At 28.0% G+C, this 22,491-nt stretch overlaps 2 protein-coding genes across 20 annotated transcripts; both read right to left on the bottom strand.

Moving 5' to 3' along the window:
• Nucleotides 1-1,239: 1,239 nt before the first annotated feature.
• Nucleotides 1,240-14,116, bottom strand: LOC117211816 (protein ECT2). 12 transcript variants are annotated; one of them, XM_033456044.1, is made up of 18 exons: nt 13,966-14,115; nt 13,148-13,744; nt 11,461-11,671; nt 11,233-11,368; nt 10,931-11,140; nt 10,656-10,802; nt 9,303-10,574; nt 8,692-8,826; nt 8,383-8,632; nt 7,974-8,101; nt 7,481-7,877; nt 6,737-7,177; nt 6,310-6,464; nt 6,141-6,226; nt 5,444-5,536; nt 4,062-4,236; nt 2,591-2,709; nt 1,488-1,530 (listed from the first exon to the last, which is right to left on the bottom strand). In XM_033456044.1, the coding sequence occupies exons 2-18, from the start codon at nt 13,212-13,214 to the stop codon at nt 1,488-1,490; spliced, it is 4,065 nt and encodes a 1,354-aa protein (XP_033311935.1). In that variant the 5' UTR covers nt 13,215-13,744; nt 13,966-14,115. The 12 variants fall into 12 exon arrangements, with proteins under 12 accessions (XP_033311939.1, XP_033311936.1, XP_033311937.1 ...); XM_033456043.1 differs by having other exon boundaries at nt 13,908-14,115; XM_033456040.1 differs by having other exon boundaries at nt 13,814-14,115.
• Nucleotides 14,117-16,467: 2,351 nt separating this feature from the next.
• Nucleotides 16,468-22,268, bottom strand: LOC117211817 (choline-phosphate cytidylyltransferase A-like). Of its 8 annotated transcripts, none has more exons than XR_004488353.1 (11): nt 21,206-21,454; nt 20,743-20,960; nt 20,229-20,373; nt 19,426-19,533; nt 18,989-19,097; nt 18,783-18,899; nt 18,539-18,702; nt 18,251-18,472; nt 18,009-18,176; nt 17,433-17,664; nt 16,468-17,173 (listed from the first exon to the last, which is right to left on the bottom strand). XR_004488353.1 is itself a non-coding variant. In XM_033456054.1 (11 exons), exons 3-11 carry the CDS (start codon nt 20,337-20,339, stop codon nt 17,071-17,073), a joined length of 1,224 nt encoding a protein of 407 aa, XP_033311945.1. In that variant the 5' UTR covers nt 20,340-20,373; nt 20,743-20,960; nt 21,206-21,450; the 3' UTR covers nt 16,472-17,070. The 8 variants fall into 8 exon arrangements, 7 of the variants coding, with proteins under 7 accessions (XP_033311945.1, XP_033311948.1, XP_033311946.1 ...); XM_033456054.1 differs by having other exon boundaries at nt 16,472-17,173; nt 17,543-17,664; nt 21,206-21,450; XM_033456057.1 differs by having other exon boundaries at nt 16,472-17,173; nt 17,543-17,664; nt 18,551-18,702; nt 21,206-21,448.
• Between the last annotated feature and the right edge of the window lie 223 nt (nt 22,269-22,491).

Genomic DNA, 22,491 nt, shown 5'->3' on the forward strand with positions numbered 1-22,491 from the left:
CCTAAGTAACCAACTATACATCGTAATATAAATCTGATAAAGTCAGTAACTACAATAAGCGTAAATTGATAAAAAAAAAGTAATAGTAATGCAGACCTGCCCGCGGTCCGATACATGTATCAAAACACTTTTCCTATTCCATAATTTCATTATAAAACTACGATGATGGCCGTAGCTTTATATTAAGAAACGCTGGTATGTGAAAAGCATGTGACCAATATCAATGCTTTTAACGAATTTTAAATTTTACATCATTCCCTTCACTTCAAAGCTAGTAAACAATCTTCAACTTTACTACGAATGAGGGAAACTCATAGCATTAAGCGTCTTATCGGTGGACAGGTCTGTAATAATTTAATCCTAATAAACTATGGCTTTTTATAAACATATGTATAATCTAAAGTCTGTTGTTTAAAAAAAAAATATATCAATATATATATATATATATATATATATATATATATATATATATATATATATATATATATATATATATATATATATATTTATATATTGATATACGTTTCTTACTTTTCTTTTACCACATCTTTTGAGTTTATTATAATACAATTATATTCTTAGAAAGAAAAAGATAAAAACATTATACTGTACTGTTATTCTAAATTCGAGCTTCTACATTTCCAGTGATATTATATCATGTACAGTTTTATTCAATTTCGACATTATGAATCGTTTAAAGAAACTGCAATCAGAAAGATTTAAATTGGATAAGAGCAAACACAATAAACTAAAGACAGTATAGCCGTAGTTATACAATTCATATTCATAGTTTAAAACTGCAATGATACAAGACATGGCAGTTGAACAAAAAAAATGTATCGTTAATATTAATTTAATAGATTAGCATTACATTTCTTTAATTTTAAAAATGACGAATTATCTTCAATTTTAAAAACGACATATCTTCAGGCACTGCAATAAGGTCTGAGTACATTTTACAGAACAAGATTAAATGGCACAAAATTGATATTCGTACTTTCAATTCTAATAAAATGTATATAATAATAAAATTTGTGTTATATACCACTGAAAATATAAATGTTTTTCCCTTACTTTATCTTAATTTCGTTTGTCCTTCTAAGACAAGAGTTTTAATTATGCAAGTATGATAGATTAAAGTTAACGATTAATATGGTATTAGGTAACGTATATCGTTAATATATGGTTATAAAATTGCTTAAAGAATAATTGGCAATGTACAATTCCTTTTTTGTAAAATTCCTTATGGTTTTTCTATTGGCACATGACAAATTTTGTATTCATTTGCTGAAGTTTATAAATGTGCTCCTCCGCATTTACCCTTTGTACGAACATTTTACTATTTTCTGAATTTTGAAGATTAATACTTAAATCATATTGCAAAGATATATCTTTGCAACGATATTCATATACTTTATATTTTCACATAAACATTTTACTGATCCCAAAGAAAAAAGTATGGTATTGTTGCACACTACTCATGCCCTTCAAAGATCGGATTTGTCCTGCATGACTTCCTCTGAACAATTTCTGGAGGATAAATAAAGTAAGGTCAAAAAGACTATAGTATGGAAACATATATATAAAGCTTAGACAAATACACTAACTCTTTCTTACAAATAAAAGTCAAGTATGCTTCTAATTTTGTATTTCATATTGTATCTAACATCGAATAAATTTGCTAAGATTTCGAAATATTATTAACCGAGTTGGTGGAAAAGTATGATGAAAAAAATTATTGATGACAAATAATGGATAAAAGTATTCTAAATCGGAAAATGTAGCAAGCGAAGTTGCCCTGCAGCAAATCAGCATAAAAATGTAAAGAATAAAAATCTACTATTGTTAAATAAATATGCATTAGTTAAGCTAAATATTAAATCATTATAAATGTTAACCATCTAATTAATGCTACAGGCACTAAATAGGCACAATTATTAGTATCATTTTGACAATACTTTAAAGTAAAACTAGGTACTTATGAATGATCTTAGCCTTAAAGAACGGAACAGTGGCGAACATTTGGTACAGCATGGACTGCAACGAACGATATAAATGAATTCTTTTCACAAAAACGTATATATACATTACAAGCACGGATACTAGCGAAGAACATAGAATCAAAGTGATTGTAAATGCAGCACTGTTTTTGCAAAATATGCAAATTGTGCTATACATTATGGTCGCCTTAAAACTCGCCTTAACCAATATGAGTATTTCAATCCATTACGTAAATTATAACAAGTATCCATAAATTTCCGTTTGAATATTTCTGAAACGACGAAATTTCCACGACACATTTACATGCATTGTATTTAGTAATGGTAATTTTTGCATTGCGCTAAACATATATATATATAACACTAGAAATTTCAATCCAGTCTTTACATTCATGAATGAACATACCAATGTATGACATATTATTTACGTATAAGGATCTCGCATATATGTATATGTAAATGTTTTCCAACACTAAACATAAAGTGAAGAGAGTTTAAGGCACATAAACAGTAGGCAAGTTGATCAAACATAGTTATGCAATGATAGCAAAAAAGAAAAATTGCATCATTTCTGATATACTAATTACAACCTTCTTAACGAAGCCATACTGAGGGAACTGCATTTGGCCTTTCGTGTCGGCTGAACCGACATAGGTGCTACTAGAACATCATCTCTAGATGGCGAGCCTGAACCACCATTACCCAGCTCCTGGAAAGACACACGAATATCCATTTATCCTATTTATATATACAATTTTTCTGTACATATATACAATACCAGGAGGGATTAAAACAATACTGATTTTACATTAATCACATTGGATAAACAAAACAATTTAAACACTTAAACATTTAATTCACACTGGAAGCAAAACTAATAGAGAATAAGAAAGATACTTTAATATGAAAAATAACATCATGCAAGTTTGTAGGTATCATGAAGAAAAAATACTTCATACTTTTTTCTCATTGCAAATATATTTTACAAAAAATCCAAACAAAGAAAAAAGAAAGGATTCCAGCCTTGTTGATCTGTATAGCACGTGATAGATATATGTAAGCAGTAACAAAAAAGAAAAAAAGAAAACGAAAATCTCAGTTAATACAAAATGCCTCTAATAGGGCAAAGTTAACTTAATAAAAATATAAATTTTTAGCTTTTCTAGAATCCATTTTAAGAGAATCATCTTAATCATGAATAGCATAAAATTAAGTTTCTCTATTTAATTTGTGACACGAAGTATTTTGATCCAGTCGAAACACTGTGTGGCGTCACATTCCTAAAAGGAATTTTATCTGTTGAAAGTAAAATTCTAGTAACCCTCCTCTCTACTCCCTTTCACGAGAGGAGACGTTAAATTGTATTAATATTTCCTATATATTCTAGAGCGAATATTAGTAAGCACTTCAATATTATAATATTTAGCTAATATTTAATAAAATAAACGCAATACGGTATACTTACGTGATAGAGTATACAAATTTATCCACTAACGTTATTTCCGCATAAGTAAAAAACAAATATCGTGAAAAGGACATAATTCGCACACATTATGGATGAATTAACGTATCTCATAAAATAAGAAACCAAATAGAACAACAAATTAAGATGAATATAAGAAAATGATGTATTATGTTGTATATACAATAAATTAATCTTCTCCAATATCTGCATAAATGTCTTAAAATAATGAAAATAAGAGATGAAATAAATTGTTTCAATGTTATAATATCAGATATTTACATAATATTTTTATAGAGATATACACAAGAAGAAAATATTGTAAACGGCAAAATGATCTTACAATTATGCATTCAAGCAAACTTCTATAAAAGCGATAGAAATAGGACGTGCAATTCGAAATTGAACGCGTTAATATTATATATATATATAAAAAAAATTTGATTAATATACTGAACTCATTTCAATATGAACAGATCAATCTGAAAGAGACAACAATCTCCTGTCGTGAAATGAAAGTAAATAAGGAGAAAAGAAAAAAGAAATAGCATAAGCATATAATAAAGAAAGATGCATGCGATAATAAACTGTCAACTAACGTTAATATTGTTGCAACTAGCAAGCCGCATCTGTGCAAGTTGTTGACTCGCCGGAGTAAGGCTGTTAGTGGATCCGAATGGCGACATCATTGTTGACATTGCTCTCTTTAATTTGCTTGGAGTTTTATTAAAACTAAACGCCCTGCCAACTTTCATCCGAGTACGAGATGCGAACCTGAAGAAAAACAGTTGTTACAAACTCATTTAAATTTAAACATTTGGACAAAAAACAAAAGCGATATTGAAATTTTATTTTCCTTTAATAATTTACTGAAGTGCATAAACTAAAACGACTTCTTTCAATAATATAGTAATATTTAATATATAATTAAATGGAGGAAAATAAATTTTCAAGCAAACAAAGGAATTAGCGAACTTAAATAAAATCCCAAACCGTAATAAACCAGTTCAAGTAAATATTACACCATAATAGTTACTAATGAGCATGCAAAAATTGAATTATAGTAAGTAATTTTTTATTCTGTTCATGCTAAAGTATTACATCACAACTATAAATCTATATTACAAATGTAAGAGTAATAAATATAGGGCTTAATTGCGAGGTTACAGAGTCTTTCCACATTATTAAAATCTTTTATGGCTTATAAAATAAAAAAAGTAATTATAATTCATTAATGATACATAATTAATACTAAAACTTGTACCACTAAGTAGGTGGTGCTGAAAATTTAACCCCTTAACGACTAAGAAAAATGGAAACTTAACTATATAAATAGCAACTATTTAGATTCATTACTCACTAAAAAATATATCTTTCTTGGTCCAATATTATAATTAATAAAACATAATTTAATATGCAGCAATTTACGTATATCAAAACTTAGGAAACTAAGAAACTGTAAACTTAGTAAAGTCATATAAAATATATCTTTACTTTGGTTCAATGTCTATTGAAAAACGTAAATACTGCATACGATCGTAGATATCGCTATATCACAGTCAGTAGTGCTACCAATTGTCGTAATTTAGGATTTTGTTGTACCATAAAAGCTATTACAAATCCTAAGGAGATTACATACAAATAAATAGCAAACAATTTAAAGCTAAAATGCCATTCAGTGTAATCACTAATATGTATTATTCTTTTATTAATCAACATGTAGAAAGTCTGATGTTCGTATAAAATATGAAATCATCGAGGGGTCAAATAAATAGATATTAAATATTTTAATCGCATATTAATGATTTTAAACAGGCTGATATTATTCAATATTATGCTTGAACTGGTGAAATTTTTTGTGAAGTTATTTAATTTTCTATATTTTTGCACTAAAGAATGCGATTGATTTATTTAAATAAGCGGGGAACAAAGGACCAAAGCGAGTAAAAAAAAAGATAATCAGCCTGGTGCGAAAACTGACGGTAGTGGGACATGTAACGTGGTTTCACACATGCTATTGAGTAGGAACACATACGGGTCCATATACTCCAGGTAAAAATTATGAAATAGGCTCCTGCAACCAAACGAGTCGTCGCCCCATTATTTTTTGTTAACATGCAATACAGGAGAAAAACAGTTTAGAACGACTGATAAATCTTCCCCTTTACAAATATGCATATTTTTTCTATAAAAATGTCTACTTTATCGAATAGATTCATACCAATTTTTGTATAACATATAATACAGATATAGAACACGCAAAGATCTTATTTTTAGCATATCCTAAATATGAATATAATAAGAAGATTCTATATGAATATGTGGACTATAGTTCAGCAAAACTTAATAGCAATGCAAAAAAGTATATTATAAGCTAAGCTATTCTAGGAGCATAATACTAATTAATTATATATTTATCATTCTTATATCTAATAAATTTCTTTAATCTATTTATATGAGAAGATCATCTTTTAGAAGTGCTTCTCTACAAAAAACTGTAAGTACTATTTTTATCATATCTACAAACACCGTTTTTATCTTAAATAATGTTTCATTTACAATATAATTTCTCTCAATTTTTTTTACAATAAAAAACGGACTTACAGTTATAAGAGAGATACTATCGTATGCGATGTTAACGATATACGACAGGTACCAATTAAGTTTCAACTACTTACTTAAATGCTTTACTTAATGTTCCTAATGCTACATCGCTTGTATCAATTTCAAGTTGATGCGAATCAAGACTTATCAGGAACGTATCCTGCAAATATAGAAATAAAAATACTATTAGTAATAAGCTGCAAACAGTAATAATATATAAGCAAGATGAATACTAAAACTTACCGCATCAGCTTTACACACTGTATTAGCCATTTGTCTACACAAGGTTCGTAAATAATTTGTCTTATTTACTTCCTCATCAGTAATTGTAAATGAAAATAATTTTTCCTTCAACTCTTGATTACTTCTCACCATTAAAGCAAACACTTTATGACATTCTAAAAATAATATACATAAAACAAAAAGTATATTTTTCATATTTGCTCTATTTTACTTTATTCGACATATACATTTTAAACTCTTCACAAACATTTCATAAATCTTTACATGTACGAAATATTTGATAGTGTTATAAATTTTGTAATCATGTTTTTCTTATAAAATAAAAAAAAATTACAATAAAAATAAAAATAAGAAATTTATATCTATTACATATTTAAACACAATTTAGTTCATTATTAGTTTATAATATTGTTTGTTATAAACTTACCATCCGTTTCTCGAATATCAACAACCTTTTTTATCGTACTAAGTGATAACATCTTAATATGTTTATAGGGTTTTCCTTGACTTAGTTTAGTTGTATGCAATCCATTTGCTGTATTAGGACTTTTTAACGAATTAAAAGCCTTTGACCTTTTCTTGCATATTTCGAGAGTATCGGTAAACAAAAACAAAACTAAATGATCCCCACGTCCACTTAGACCCTCACCAAGTTCCATCACATCACATTTGCCAATAAATGATCGGTGTGAAGAAACTAAATGCGGTGGACAGTTGTCAATTTCGTTAAAAATATCAAACATAACCAATTGACCTTCAGTTTTTCTTTTATCCTCGTTTATATAGGTCATAACTTCTTTAATACTGCTAATTGATAGCTCCAAAGCGCTATGATCTGGATTATTTTTATTTGTATGTTTAAGGATATCTGCAAAACATTAATATGTAAAGATATTAATTACTATGCAAAATTTATTACTATCTGAATTATTTAACTCGTTCGGTATAAGCATCAATTACAGTCGGTAATTGCTAAATCTACAATCGAGTGTCGACTTCGATTCACTCGCATGAAATGCATATGCATGGCAGAGTGTTGACTACAATGGACAACCGTAAATATATGATGACTAATAGTGATCAAATATTAGATAAAAGTATCAACCATGAGATAACACTATGCCACAAACGATCAGAAGAGATAATAACTTTAATAAGTACGTATACTTGCCGTTTAATAACAAACTAATACTGGGTAACCTTTGTACTGGTTTAATTAACAGTTCCTTTAAACTTTGTCTGCCACATTCAGGTTTCGTCTGACAAACCTTCAGAAAAGCATGAAATCGTGGTTTGTTTTGATCACATTGATCGAGCATTTCCTTTGTATTTTCGAAGAAGTTGACATACGGTGGATACGCCTTGACTAGGTCGGGAGCGAACTTCAGAAATATATTACCTATACTATTGTCCTCCATCCAATGAGTAGTGCTGTATCTCAGTTCTTCCAACATTTTTTTATGAACTTCATAAATAGGTGGAAAATTGCCAAATATAATTTTAGCTTCTGTGCAATTTAATAACTCGCCAGTTGTATCTATAAGATCTTCTAGTGGAGATTTAAACAGCTAGAAGCATAAATAATGTTACAAATATGTAATATTATATGTATAATGTTAATTTATTGTTTGTTTCAGCGTAATATATAATGAGACAGATCTTACCGTCATAATTGTACTGAGAATACCAACATAATTAGATTCTGTTTGTACTAATTCTAAGAAAACTTGATGACGCGGAGATAAATTTTTCCTAGAGGTGTCTGTATTAACAGCTTCCACTTCTGGAATATCTGGCAGTTATTAACAATTCAAATTTATATTATCTTCCCCTTCATATGGTTCATATTAGGTATTATCAATATTTAAATTATGTATATTGTTAGTATAATCGTGTTAAATGAAATATAAAAATACAATACTTTATTTAACAAAAGAAATGAACCACAAAGGAAGGGAAGATGTACTTAGTAGGACTGTTAAAAAAAATATTAAAATAATTGTAATTGTTAGTTGTAGGATATTTTTAAACTACATCTATCAAATCTATAATTATGTTTTATAAACAACTAACCATCAAGTAATGGTTTGTCTGGACTCGTTGTACAATCAAGAAAGCTTCCACTAACACTTAAATGTCCTGCATCACTGATGCTGGATCGTCTCTTATGCAATGCTGGAGAATCTGCACCATTTTGAACCAGACTAGATAAAGTTTCTGCTAAGCGTTTACGTTTTCGTCTTGTAGATGCTGTACTTGGAGTAGCAGCTTGTTGACTATCACGTCTAACTGATACAGTTGGTGATAGAACGGATTCCAAATACTAAATGTAAAATAAATAATTGAGAATGAGAAATATATAAAATATTTTAATGAACTTACATCTTCAAATAAATATTCCTTTTCGTCAGCTGCACCCTCATTCTGTACAGACGTCCAAAACCACTCTGCTTTTACGATATGTGCTCTCACAGAAGCTAAATCTGGTAATGCATTTACGTTTGATTCATCTACAACCTAAGATAATAGTAACTTATTATAATTCTAATCTGTTTATATTTACCATGCCTAATTAATACAAACAAATAACGTATATATATATTGAAACATATAATACACAAATTTTATTTATTTCTTTTATAATATAACAAGGACATATGCTATATAAATTGTTAAACATTTATAAAGGACGAAATACCAATTATGCAATTCGTTATTACTACAGATTAAAGGAACACACTCTAATACATCACAAAAACAACACAAAAATAACAATTCTCTATACTTAAATTACTACATCCTAGTACTATATATAACAAAACATTCATAAATAATTTCTCTAAAATTAACAATTTCTATTCTTGCTAATTATAAGTTTTTATTTAGTGTTAAAATACCCTAATAACCTCATCCCTACATGTCTACAACTTGTCATTTAGTGGAGCAAGTTATTCCATAATTTAACATAATACCCATTAAAAAAATAAAAGTACCAAAGATAATGGTTTGTCCTTCTGTTTGTCCAATTTTATATGATCATCTTTCAGAATGTGACTTTTAGAAGACATATTTAAATAACTTTCATCTGATGCAAAAGAACTTCTTGAGCCATATTCAGAAGTTGATAATTTTGCTACCTTAGCAGGGATGGGCAGGGGACTAGGTAAAGGAGTATATTTTTGCTGTTGATGAATTTCTGGAATTTGCTTGCATGGATTAATAACCACATACTGTTTAAGCATTGGAGAAAAATTTAAATGACTAAGTTTTGACAAAATGGAAGAGTTCAGTTTACATGTACTCAAAAAACCTTTGTTTTTTGTCATTGGCATAGATGAATCATACAAAAGAGAATCATTAAGTTCTAAATCATGTTGTCTTAATAAATTAGGATGAGAATGCATTCTTTTTAATTTAAATTTTTCCAGAGAACAAATTTTATGAATTGTAATACAAGATTTAGCTTTTCGCCACTTGATATACCGTTTAGGAGATATAATCTTTTTGTTAAAAAAGAAGGAATTTCGTGCACACTGTGTATTCTTACAAAACTGTAACAAATTAGTTTTTCTAGTAGAATACTGCTTGTTTACATGTTGAGTAACCTTCTTTTTACATAATGTAGAAGAGTTAAAATTATATAACCCTTGTTGAGTGCACACATTTTTATTACCAGTGTTATAATTAGAAAAAGCATTAAACATATTGTTCTTAATTCTTTTATCATTACATAGAAATGAAGATGATGAAGATAAAGACATAGAATGCATATCCAACATAGTAGATGTAACAGGGAAATTGCTTTCTTGTAATGCATTAACGTCATTTGTTTGTATTACATTAGACATACTAACACCAGAATCAGCTCGTCCTATAGAAAACTCAGACATAAAAGATTCATCTGACAAACTTGGGTAATCATATAAATTATCATCCATACAAATTGCTGAATCCTGACTAATATCATTTAATATAGAATAAGCACACTTATTTTCTTTAAGTTCAAAATGTTGAGGAACATAAGAACAGAAACAATGTGAAAAGTGTCTCGTACTCAGTTTTTTGGTTAAATTTGTATTATTAACATGGAAAGAATTTATCAGTTTTGTGTTAGGAATGGTATCAGTGTATGGATTATAAAAAGTGAAGGAAAATGGTTTTGTTTTTAAATAAGGATATGGAATACAATTAGGATTTTTAGTATATGGCAGCGTGTCAAAAGTATTGTTTGATTTCTTGTACTGATGACTTCCTAAATCTGTTACCTAAAGGATGTATTACATATGTTTGTTTTACATATTTTATACTTTATGAAATATGTAAAATATTGTATTGTATAAACTTACCACATGTGTGCAATTTGGATCATCAATTTCTGTAGATTCACCTCCTTGTTGTTGTAAAACCTCACACATATGACGTTTCTCTTCATCAGGAAAACCAAAGAAACATACTTTTGCACCGAAAAATGGTTTTAGCTTATAAGTTGTAATCTGCACAAAAATAATTATATCGTATATTAAATGTTATATATATTAAATGTACCAACGTCATTGGCAAAAATAGATAGTAAGAAATGGACAGTAAAATATTTGAATATAGTTATTAATATAATTATTACCAGTTCTTCATTATTTCCATAACTGGAAATATCGTCTTTGGCATTCCATAATGCTGTCACCCACTCCATAGACATAATAGGGACCCGAAATGTAACGGCATATCTATACTTATCTCCACCACAACAATTAGCAATGAGATGCGTCACCTTTGCACCCATTTCTTTCCTAATACTTCCACCCATATTGTGAATCATATTAATCAACTTGGTCTATGATATTAAAAATTAACATCATAATATTTCTATTATCGTAATATGTAGATCATAACCTACATTATATCAATTAATAAGATGAAACTAACCAATTCATCCTTTTTCCTAAATCCAGTAAACACTACTACTGTGCCTACCATGGCTTGTGTATACATTGGTCTAGTAATACTAGGTAATGAGTCCTTTTTTTCTGCCAACTGCAGAAGTGCTGTTGGTCCCAATATTCTACAACGTGTTAAATTAAACCAACCAAAAGTCAGATTCTTTTGATTATGTTTCAACATGTTACAAATTATATGAAATTAAATATGACAAACCTATGTGCACTTTTATGAAGAGCATCATATTCAGGTCCCTCGAACTTCTTTAATATAAAGTAAGTACAATATGATGTATCTTCTACATGTTCTAAACCAGTTTCAGATTTGAGAACAGGTACGCTAAACTGCTGAGCAGCAGCACCAAGTGCAGGATCATCACCAGCTGCACCAATCAAGCATATCCTTTTCTTACGTGGTATAATCAGAGCTGAAATTTAAACAAATTTCCAGCTATCATTAGTAAAATTTAATGAAACAATGCTACCAATAACATTTTGGGTCAAGGTTTAATATTTTACAAATATTTCATCATTTACATAACAAAATCAATAATTTAAATTTAAAAAATTTATTTTTAAATTTAAAAAATTTATTTTCAGTTACAAAATGTATTATGAATAAAATAATTCAAATTAAGAAAACTAGGAAAACTAAGAAAGAAGTAATTATTTTTATGAAATTTAAATTATTAATATGATATTATTGATTATTATTTATTTGTTTATAATTCGACAATAATTTCACTGTTTAAAATATTTTAAAGACCTAAAGTCAAAACACACAGTGATTATAGCTACAAATACCTAAATTTATGTGTGTATGAATCCTAAATGCAATAAATACACAGAAAGGGCAATAAATATTAATGGCTTCTGTACCCATAGGTAAGAGGTGCAATAAACCCCTATTGTCTCATGCCTAATCTCATTTCATATAATGCCAACCCCTATTATCCTATATTATATTACAATAGAACCACAAATAATTGTATGTAAATAATGGCTAATCCTATACAAGAAATATGACTAGAAAATGCAAAGCGTAAATATTTTTCCTATATCTATAAACTACTGGTACAGAAGAAATACTTGGAAAAGATGTACTGAAATACTTTTGATGATTTCATTTTGAAAAATGTCTCAAATAATTCTGTTATTAAATAATAATAAAGAGAATTTTATTTAGTTATTTATTATTTATCCATATAATTAATAATAAAAAATATTAAAAATGAAGTGAATATAACTAAAGTTTCGTAGAATAAGTAAAATATAAATAATTGTACTAGTAAACAATGAAAATGGTATTTAATATGTAAAAATTAAATTCTTCATTTATTTAACAAACAATCACTGACTGATAACATAAGTTTAATCAAAATATTTTTAAACGATATTGCTTTCAAATATGTGTCTATATATTCTATTAGTAAATAATGAAAATAATTCGTAAGATGTAATGTATAATAAATAATGTATCTTAGATGACAGCAGATGATTTTAACCTTAAAATGACACGAAGATAAATATTAAAGATAATTAAATTCAAAACAAGTATATAACGAACTGTAGGGAAGCTCATAAAGACATTTCGGACTACCAAATTTCTGACGTAATTTTGGAGAATAAGTCAAGGCCAATTTTATAAGAAACCGTTGACATTCATCCCGCGTAAAATTCAAAACACAATGTAAAAGTGTATAAGAGAAGTAGAGGATATGATACGTCGATTTATCTATGGATCAGAATGAGTGACAGATATAAGACACAAGCATTGTCGCGTGAGTTTTGATAAAGAGTGAGGTAGGGTTAGTCCATACAGGTGCCTATGGTATATGCAACGATTAACAATGTAGATCAATAGCTAAACATAATAGTAAAGATAAAAATATTAGCGAACTTACGCTCGCTTCTAACTGCCTCTTCACTATTTATATCACTGATACTGCTGTGAACACTTTGCTCTTCCATTTTGGCCGTTAGTTACAACATCGTTCTTCTCGTACGCTCTTCTTCGTACTGATCATTGAGAGCGCCTCCTACGGGCTACGAGCGAATCCAGTGAGAAAAAGGACCCGGAAAAATAAAGAAGAGCAGAGCTTGATGGCACAGCATATAGCGCCCTTGAATCTTATAGACAAAACACAAGTTCAAATCCTGAACAGGGTTCCCTCAGGTGTATTATTTTCACGGACCCTACAGTACATAAGATTCCTCAGATCTATATATGTATACGTATACATGTATAAGCATATGTATATATATTTGGATATTGGCACCAAACGACACTTTTTACCATCAGCATTTATTTAAAATCCATTATGAATATAACAGTCGAATAATCCACGGTTCTTCTGCTAAATTCGCAAGTGTCATGAAGTGGCACAGAAACGTAATTATCAGTAGTGCCGTGATTTTGCTACTTATCACCGTTTCTCGCTCGACATTCTTCTCGCATCTATTACTCACTGATTGCCGAGATTCTGTTTCTCTTTTCCTTCCTGTAACGAGGACGCACAATAAATTTCACTCACTTCAGATTGCTATGCAAAATTCGCCTTATCTCTTACAAAGGGATTGATAAGTTCAAATTGAAATGAAATTTCAGTGCGGTATTAAACTATGATTTATAAGGTTCAGAAAGGATTACGTATATAAAAGAACCTAAGATGGGAAGCAGTGGTGTAAGAACATTTCGCAATTTTAAATATTGAAAACTAACAATAACTATCAGCTAAAGACAACACGCGCTGTTAACACTGCTGATATTAGTATGAAGTTGATGATTATACTAGATCTCTATATATCACTGCGTATCGCGTAATACCAATTATTTTTTTACTACCGCATTCTTAAATTGCACAAATAATAGCAAATTGTAAATTATATAATGTTTAATTTGACAAGGGCGCAATATAAATTCCAATTTAACAAAGAAAATGTTGCAAAATTAAAAGTAATTTAGATTATGGCATTATTAGATTTCTTTCCAAATGGATGGTAGCATTGACAAATTTACGCTACCATTTTTCAAGCGTTTAAACTTCTGAAACAGTAAAACTATAACGATTAACTGTAATTATAGCGACTCAAAAGCAATATTCAAAGAAATAACATACAAAAAATGATCGACACAATACAAAATAGTCAATACAATTAATGACCTATTATCATTTTATCATTTATGATATATATGTACGTGTAAGTAAGATGACAGAGATCATGTGCCTTTTTTCGTAAAATACGTAAAAGTTTTGTGTAATAGTAAAATAGTGTTACCACGCAATTTTCATATGTTTTGCGCTAGTATACGCAATAGATTAAAATATACTGCACCATAACATATAATTTATGCAAAATGTTATATTGTATTTGCACACTTTTCTCTGACAATGTTATCTAAATCATTCACATTGTTGATAATCTTTCAGTTCTTTGATTTTATCTTATGAAATCATTCTAAGAAATGTATTAAAACGTGCGCCCTCAATGTTCGCCGAAGTAGTTAACATGTTAATAAAATAGAATAAAATAAAATAAATAAAAGTATAATGATATCCGTCGCTAGATTCAGTTTCCTCTTCCTACCATTAACTACCTTCATTCACACATTTATGCAATACCAAATCTTTATGTGGCCTCGTGCATATCAATCTACACGTGCATTCTAAGAATCAGATAATCAATCCTACTATCGATAACTTCCGTTTAATTCACTGTCACCTGACACGGATCTCTCATGGAAATTCTTCGCTCTTCCACATTCATACGTTGTATCATCGTATCTATGTGCATGTCATCATGTAGATAAAAAATATTATCTTTTATTTATCTCTTTTACTATTCTAGATATAAATACATTATATTGTAATATACATTTATACATATATAATTAACATGTATATTACCTTTTCCATGAATTAGAGTATTGCGACGTATTTATATTAAAGGATAAAAGAAAAATACAAGTGCTGGAATCAGACAAATCTTTAAACAATATAGCAATCTATATATATACTAATATACAAAACTTACAATTATATATTATATAGTTAATTAGTATTATTCGATTTAACTTACAACTTGTAATGTTTCATTGAACAACTTTTACTTTTTCTGTTATAGAAATAATATGGAACATTACTACATCTTGCATCTTCATTTAAGTAAATATAATTTCTGTCAATGTGGATACTAGATTTTCGTTTCAAAAAATTAAAATGAACCGTCGAAATTACATAAATTCATTTTATCGATCGTAAAACTGTGCGTGTCGAATCATTCTTGAATGTATTCGTTAAAAAAAGATATCGAAAGTATGCTACATCTTATCACATATCATTACATGTTACTAATTTATGCATCAGTTACATTGGGAAGCAAACATTTAACATACTTAAAAATCTTCTGTGACATACTTGTGATGTACTATTTTATATGCATTTAAATAAAAGGTGTCAAACTCAGGCACGATTGGTACTTCTTTAAGAAACAGAAGCGCTTCAATGTATACGAATTTATATACATCTCTTGTTTTTTAAATCTTTCATACATTTCATGTTAAATTCCAAATTTATATCTAAAATCCATCTAATACATATTTTACCCCTGGAACTATATGCTATTAACAAACTTCCTAATTTGCATGTTAAAAATTACTTTATTGTGGATGCTACATACCGAAAATAAGAATAAATATCTTTATCATATATTTCATTTATATATTAAAAAAATATTTTATTCAAATATTTCATAAATATAAGAATATTATAAAACTACGTTATGGTTTAAAAATATAAAAGTGGTTGTACCATTCCAGGGTTATTATATCTGGATATATCCAAATAAAAGCACCATCTTCAAAATGATTTCTATGTGGTATATTCTTATTCAAATTAAAATCCTATATTCATTTTGATTAGTTTTTATTCATTGATTTTTATCGAAATCTTACTACATATTTACTATTAAAAATAAATTGCAGATTTGCATCTTTCTTTATAAATATTCTTTGATTAAACAAGAACAATTATTTATAAAATTAATATATTTGAATTTGTATAATCCTATTCAAATTCTTTAATACCCTTAATACAACAAATTAAGTTCATATTCAAGTTCTTCATTTTCTTCATATTTTCTTACTGGCATTCTACTAATAATATAAGGTTTATGATATAAATAAATATTAATTTCATATAGACTAACTTTTTATAAACAACACTAAGTATGTTCAATAAAAATATGATTTAATACTAATTACAGCGAAGGTACTCACTGCAAATGTATAGTACATAAGTAATTAATTATGAGGTAACATGTATAAAAAATGTTATATAAAATTAGTAACAAAAGAATTGAAAATTATTAAAAATTGTTGACAGAATATTTGAACCACATATTTTTTTGCACGAGGTGAAAATATGTCTTTTGACTGTTAGTAGTTCTTATATAGCATGAAACTCAAAATGAATGATGAAGTATCGTTCAGAATATAGGAACTTACTAATAATACAACAATAACGAAACTCTCAAGAATAGTTGCAACGAATGTTTTAAGTTATCTGTATGATTTCTCAATATTCGTGCATATATATAATTTAATTAATATATAATAATCCATAGCTGGATTGAATGAAAACATTATAACAGATAATTTTATATCGTATATAGTATGAAATCATACCATAAAAATACTATTAAGCATAATATTATAATCCATATTTTCAAATCACATAGACGCAATAAAATATCCTTAAACATTTTTGGGGAGATTGCACGATATTTTTGGTCAAAATAAAGAATGTGTTTTTGAAAAAAAGGATTATCATTTGGATTGCAAATTTTCTTCTTCATCATCGCTGTAATCATCGCTTAAATAATAGTTACTCTGTGAATATTCAAAACGGCCAGTCTTTTTTGGTGGTGGACTGCAACATAAATCATATAAATTAATTACATTAGTTTGGATTAATCATTAAGTAAATAACATTTCCATATTTAATATTTACCACGTACTCAAAAAAAATATTTGTGATAATACCAGACAAGTTATGATCTATAGATATATTATGTACACAGAGAAAAGGAAGAAAGTAAAACACATTTTTTTACAACAAGCATTGGTTAAATTGTGTGTTATTGCTTAAAATTTATCTAATGTATTTAACAGTGAAATTATATACTAACATAACATGCTGCAAATGGATGGTGTGAAGTATTGAAGGTTTTCATATAGAAGCAGTACAGAATGAAGTGGTGTTGCATGTTAGTCAATTGACTCGAATGCTGTGATGTACCTTGTCTGATCTTCATCATTATTGCTGCTATTACTGCCATTCGGACTACCATCTCTTTTTGGGCTTGCAGGAGGAGATAATGCTTGCATCAAACGTCCTTTGCTTTCATTCCAAATCGTTGACTGCAAAAAAAAAGAAATTAGAAATTCATTAAAATTTGTACGATTCGTAGTTTCTTATTCTAAGAATAAACAAAAAACATTAGATTAAATACATATATATGACACCATTGTATATAAACTACAGATGTACAAAGAAGATATTTTCCTCTATACTTATGCACATACTGCATTGAAAAAAGCCTTATGAACAATTTAGGTTAAAAAGAGTAATTATATATCAGTTAATTTAAATATTATTTATTCTTTTATAATGGATATAACTCTATAATGCATATCTCACAGTATATCATTAATACTGAGTACAAAGTAATTATCAAAATAATTAATCCATAAATACTACCCACCAATCTACCTTCTCTTCCAAACAAGAGTAGAAAAGCATCAATAAAGTCTCGAGACTTTTCTTCCCATTTGCTAATCATATCCATACGTTTTTCGCCAATATTCTCCATCACCCGTTTACCTTTATCTTTTAAATCATCAAACTTATTTTGTAAGCGGAATTTCTTTTCCTGTAAATATATAACTTATTCGATGAAATATCATTGCTTAAAAAAGATATTGCGTTTAAAAAATATATACTTGCATTGAGAAAAGAAACATTAAGTTCTTTGGCACTGTAGCCTCGCGCAAGATTTCTTCTTACATAAATGTCATAATCTTTAACTATTCTTGCAACAATATCTGACGTTGATACTCCTTCTGTTCTTTGCGTAGCCACAAACATACCTTTAGCTTTCAGGCCTGCATAAACATCTGTACTATCATCTGTCATATAAGGTATATCATCATGAGCAACAAAGTCAATCTGAAAAATGTTAAATGTTGAACTATTTTAACATTCGACAAACATGTTTTTAAAAAAATAATTTACAGTTAATTTTACTTTATGTTTTGTAAGAAATTCATCATCCAGTTCCCAAGGTGCATCCCTAACCACCTCATCTACATAACGACAATGTCTTACTGCATCATATCTCTCAACATCTGTCATAACTGTCCTTCCCTTTTTACTATGTGTTAACTGATCATTACAAACTAAAATAATAAAAATTGTTTTTATTAATGTTATGCAAAGTTCATGTTACATCTCAAAATTTTGAAATTTATTTCTTTACCTCCCACAATAAGATACACATTAGGGAAAATATTTTTTGCTTGTAAAAGTTGTCGTGCATGCCCTTGATGAAATAGGTCATAAATACCATCTGCATAGACTCTGATTTTCCTAGGGGCTATATTATTACAGATTATTAGCATTATATGTATTATTCAAAAATTCCTATTACCTAATTTCACAAATATCTAATTCATTTCTACTAACCTTTACTACTTCTTGCCATTTTCAATGTAATACGAATATTATAATCACATGCATTTCTTTCGGCAAGTGCTTCTGGATCATCACTAAAGGGAGCCTCCTTACAAATTGACTGCAATAAATTCAATACAATGTAAATTATACAATAAAAATGAAAGTGAGGTATGAAACAACAAAAAAAGGGATATAGATATATATATAATCAAGAAAAATTCATAGAAATTTATTAAAAACATTATTTCAATTACGTTTTTGAAAAGTTGAATATAATAAGTAACAAAAGCCTACTTAATCATAGATCTTTAATTTGTTTGATTTTAATAATAATGAAGACAAAATACTTGTATTTATTTTTAGAAACAAAATAAAAAATAAAAATTTAATTGTATTACATATATTAACATAAAAATTATTAAAAAAAAAAAAAATGTTTGACTCACTGGAAGTTCTTTGTGGGAAACAGAAATTTCGCTATTATACTTTTTCAGCGAAAATTGACCTGACTCATTATTTGAATTCCTGTTGGTCCCCCAAGTCATTGTCACTAGCTGTTAATATTATGAAAAATAAATTTTCCATAAAAGAACAATACGAGTGAATTTATTTGTCAGATATGTATATATATGTATAATCTACCTGTTAAATTTCTTTAAATACAGATTATTTTAAAGATCTTGATGTTTCTATTAGGAGATTAAAATACTTTTTAAAATATATATAAAACTTTTTCATATATTAAAAAAATAGATTTGCATTGAATTTAATGTTGACATACTGTCTGCTAAATATTTCAGTACAGAGAATATGTTTCAGAACCTATGTTCACATACTTGTTCATGAAGTATTTCGATAAGACTATTTAAAGAATCAAGTATTCATGGTATTATATTAAGATAGATATGCTTATGATCTTGCATAATGTCATACCATTATCATAAATAATTTTTGCTTCTATATTATCTCTTCATGATTAAAGATAATCCCATAGCCCCAGCAGAATTTGTATGTAAACTTTATTCGCATGTACATGTGTAACTAGCACATAGGTATATGAGATATGTATTTCATATATATATATATATATATTAATATAAAATCTTGAATATAATAAACATTATATTAAATCGGTAAAATATCAATTAAATGATAACGTAGTACAAACAGATTGTATCTTCCTTATTGAACAAGTACACTTTCAACAAATTTTGATTATAAGTAATTATAAGAATTAAGTAGTACTTACAGGATAAACAGGCGAATCTTTCTTGGAGCAAGATGCATCCTCTCCATTTTGAATATTTAAATAAGTTGTAGAATTCAACATAGTTTCTTCTCTAGCACGCTTTCTAGACATTTTTTATTCTTTCAGTGTTAGGTCCATACAAAACCTATTGAACAGAAATATGCCAATTTTTATTGATCCTATTGTTAATAAATAGATCACGTGTACATCTTATTATTGCCATTAGTGATGTAAAATGTTACATAAATGATATATGTTATATTTTACATCTGTGTGTAACAAAAGATAAGTATGAATTTTAACAAAAGTCACAGAATCGTATGTACATTAATATTCTATCTGAACTAAATAAAAATATATTTGCACATACTTCTGATAATACTTTGTAAAACTGTAATATCAAAATTAAAAATAGCACTATTCGAATTCACTTTCATAAGCACTACTGTATTTTTAATAATATTAATTTATAGATATGAGTTAATAATCTACACAGAAATTGACAAAAGTTTACCTGGTTTTCATTAGTTACATTAAAATTATTGGTCAATACCATTACTATAACTTTAGATTACAAATCACTATGTTTATAAAATATTCATGAATACTCGTATAATCTCCAAGGAATAATTAGAGGTGTGCCGAATAATTTCTGAGCTAGTCATGTTTGATGTTATTTCATATTATTATTTAAGAAAATTTTAGAAGTATAGATTTAATGCCTGTAAAGCACTAGCATGTTGCTAAACTGTGTTCGAAGGTTAAAAAAGGAGAATACAGAAAACAAAATATAACCAGAAACAACGAATCAAAAATACAATATTTATAGCGTAATTAACAATTTAATCATATGATAATCGTGTAGAAATAAGTAACTTATTCATTGGACTTTCTAGAATTCATCGTTATGTATACTGTCTATCTTATCATGTATTCTCTTTTTAAACTTTTGTAAATTCCAATTGAACGGAACGAACCTCTTCACGCCCTAATTTCTGTACACACGATGGTAGACTAATACAATAAGGAATAGGATATGACGAAAAATCGAAGAGTTCCGCCAAAAATTTAATAAACTCGTAAGGTCTGTTAGGTTTCTCCGTGTAACTTTTACAGCAAAATTTAAGAAACAAATTTGTAAAAATATTTAGAGAAATTTCACATTCTATGCTAGTGCCATGTACTACTAAATGGCTAACGTAGCAAACGCTGGCCACGATACTTGTGGATACTCTGCGCATTGCATGCGTTTCAGTATGCAATCAGGGGCGGTATAACAGTACTATGAACCCTAAGTATAAACGAGATGGTATTTGTGCGTGCGTGAGTTCTATATAGAGAATAGAGAGTACGGGAATTACGAACGAGGACAAGAAGCCGTACCAATATCTTTATTTAAATCTAGTTTCCACGATTACCGAAAATAAAACCATGAAAATTTATGCTCTAGATTATTTTCAACCGGAATTCTTTTTTATTTTTATCTTTGTCGCGAACGTAAAAGTTGTACATCAAATTTCTAAAAGTCAAATATTCTTAAATCTAATTATTAAGATTGATTAGGTTTCATTAATACTAAGTAGTATTATTGGAAAAATTAATTCTCGACTAAAACAATTTAGTTTGTTAAATATTATATAATGTCGATATTAATATTGTATTGTAATATATTATTATGATTGATTAATTTTGATTACTTGATTGGGATTATCGACATTCCGTGTATATAATCATCACGTTATGAAGAAGTTTTATCGATACAAAAATAGAATAAATATTTAACAAAATATTTTTTTTTAAATGCGCGCAAAATATGGTCTAGAAATAGAAGACATAATTCGCATTTTATTTTATAAACATACGTTTTCAAAATGATACTATACACTTCTCGACTGCCAGAGGAAGTAATTGATAATTATAAATTTTTAGAACACGATCAATTAGAATTCAGTTTCACACAATAAATATATCACTTGTAATGCATAAATGTGCACCGAACGTGTTTGACGATAGAATGAACGCCGGTATGAAAATGAAAGGAGAATAACGGTGACGTAATATCGGATGATCACAACGTCATACAATCATACTCTTATTATCACATGAGTACAAATACATTTCCAATTCTATACAATTATTTCCGACAAATTTAATTGTTTTAATACATATCTATGAACATAATATTAAATTAGTATATTATTACGATACGAGATAATTAGTTATTACGAATTAAGTTATATGTATTTTGTAGGATAATTTAAAA

This window comes from Bombus bifarius, unplaced genomic scaffold (assembly GCF_011952205.1).
Source record: "Bombus bifarius isolate JDL3187 unplaced genomic scaffold, Bbif_JDL3187 scf7180000008244, whole genome shotgun sequence".
Lineage (NCBI taxonomy): Eukaryota > Metazoa > Arthropoda > Insecta > Hymenoptera > Apidae > Bombus > Bombus bifarius.

Excerpts from the sequence above, each read along its gene's own strand:
- LOC117211816 (XM_033456045.1), bottom strand. The coding sequence starts at position 13,214 with ATGGAAGAGCAAAGTGTTCACAGCAGTATCAGTGATATAAATAGTGAA. Across the intron at positions 8,827-9,302 it reads AGGACAAACCATTATCTTTG|GTTGTAGATGAATCAAACGT; the intron begins GTACTTTTATTT and ends CTATTATCTTAG. Across the intron at positions 8,102-8,382 it reads AGACAAACCATTACTTGATG|ATATTCCAGAAGTGGAAGCT; the intron begins GTTAGTTGTTTA and ends AATAACTGCCAG.
- LOC117211817 (XM_033456055.1), bottom strand. The coding sequence starts at position 20,339 with ATGTCTAGAAAGCGTGCTAGAGAAGAAACTATGTTGAATTCTACAACT. Across the intron at positions 18,703-18,782 it reads TGTGTATCTTATTGTGGGAG|TTTGTAATGATCAGTTAACA; the intron begins GTAAAGAAATAA and ends TTATTATTTTAG. Across the intron at positions 17,665-18,008 it reads TTGGAAGAGAAGGTAGATTG|TCAACGATTTGGAATGAAAG; the intron begins GTGGGTAGTATT and ends TTTTTTTTGCAG.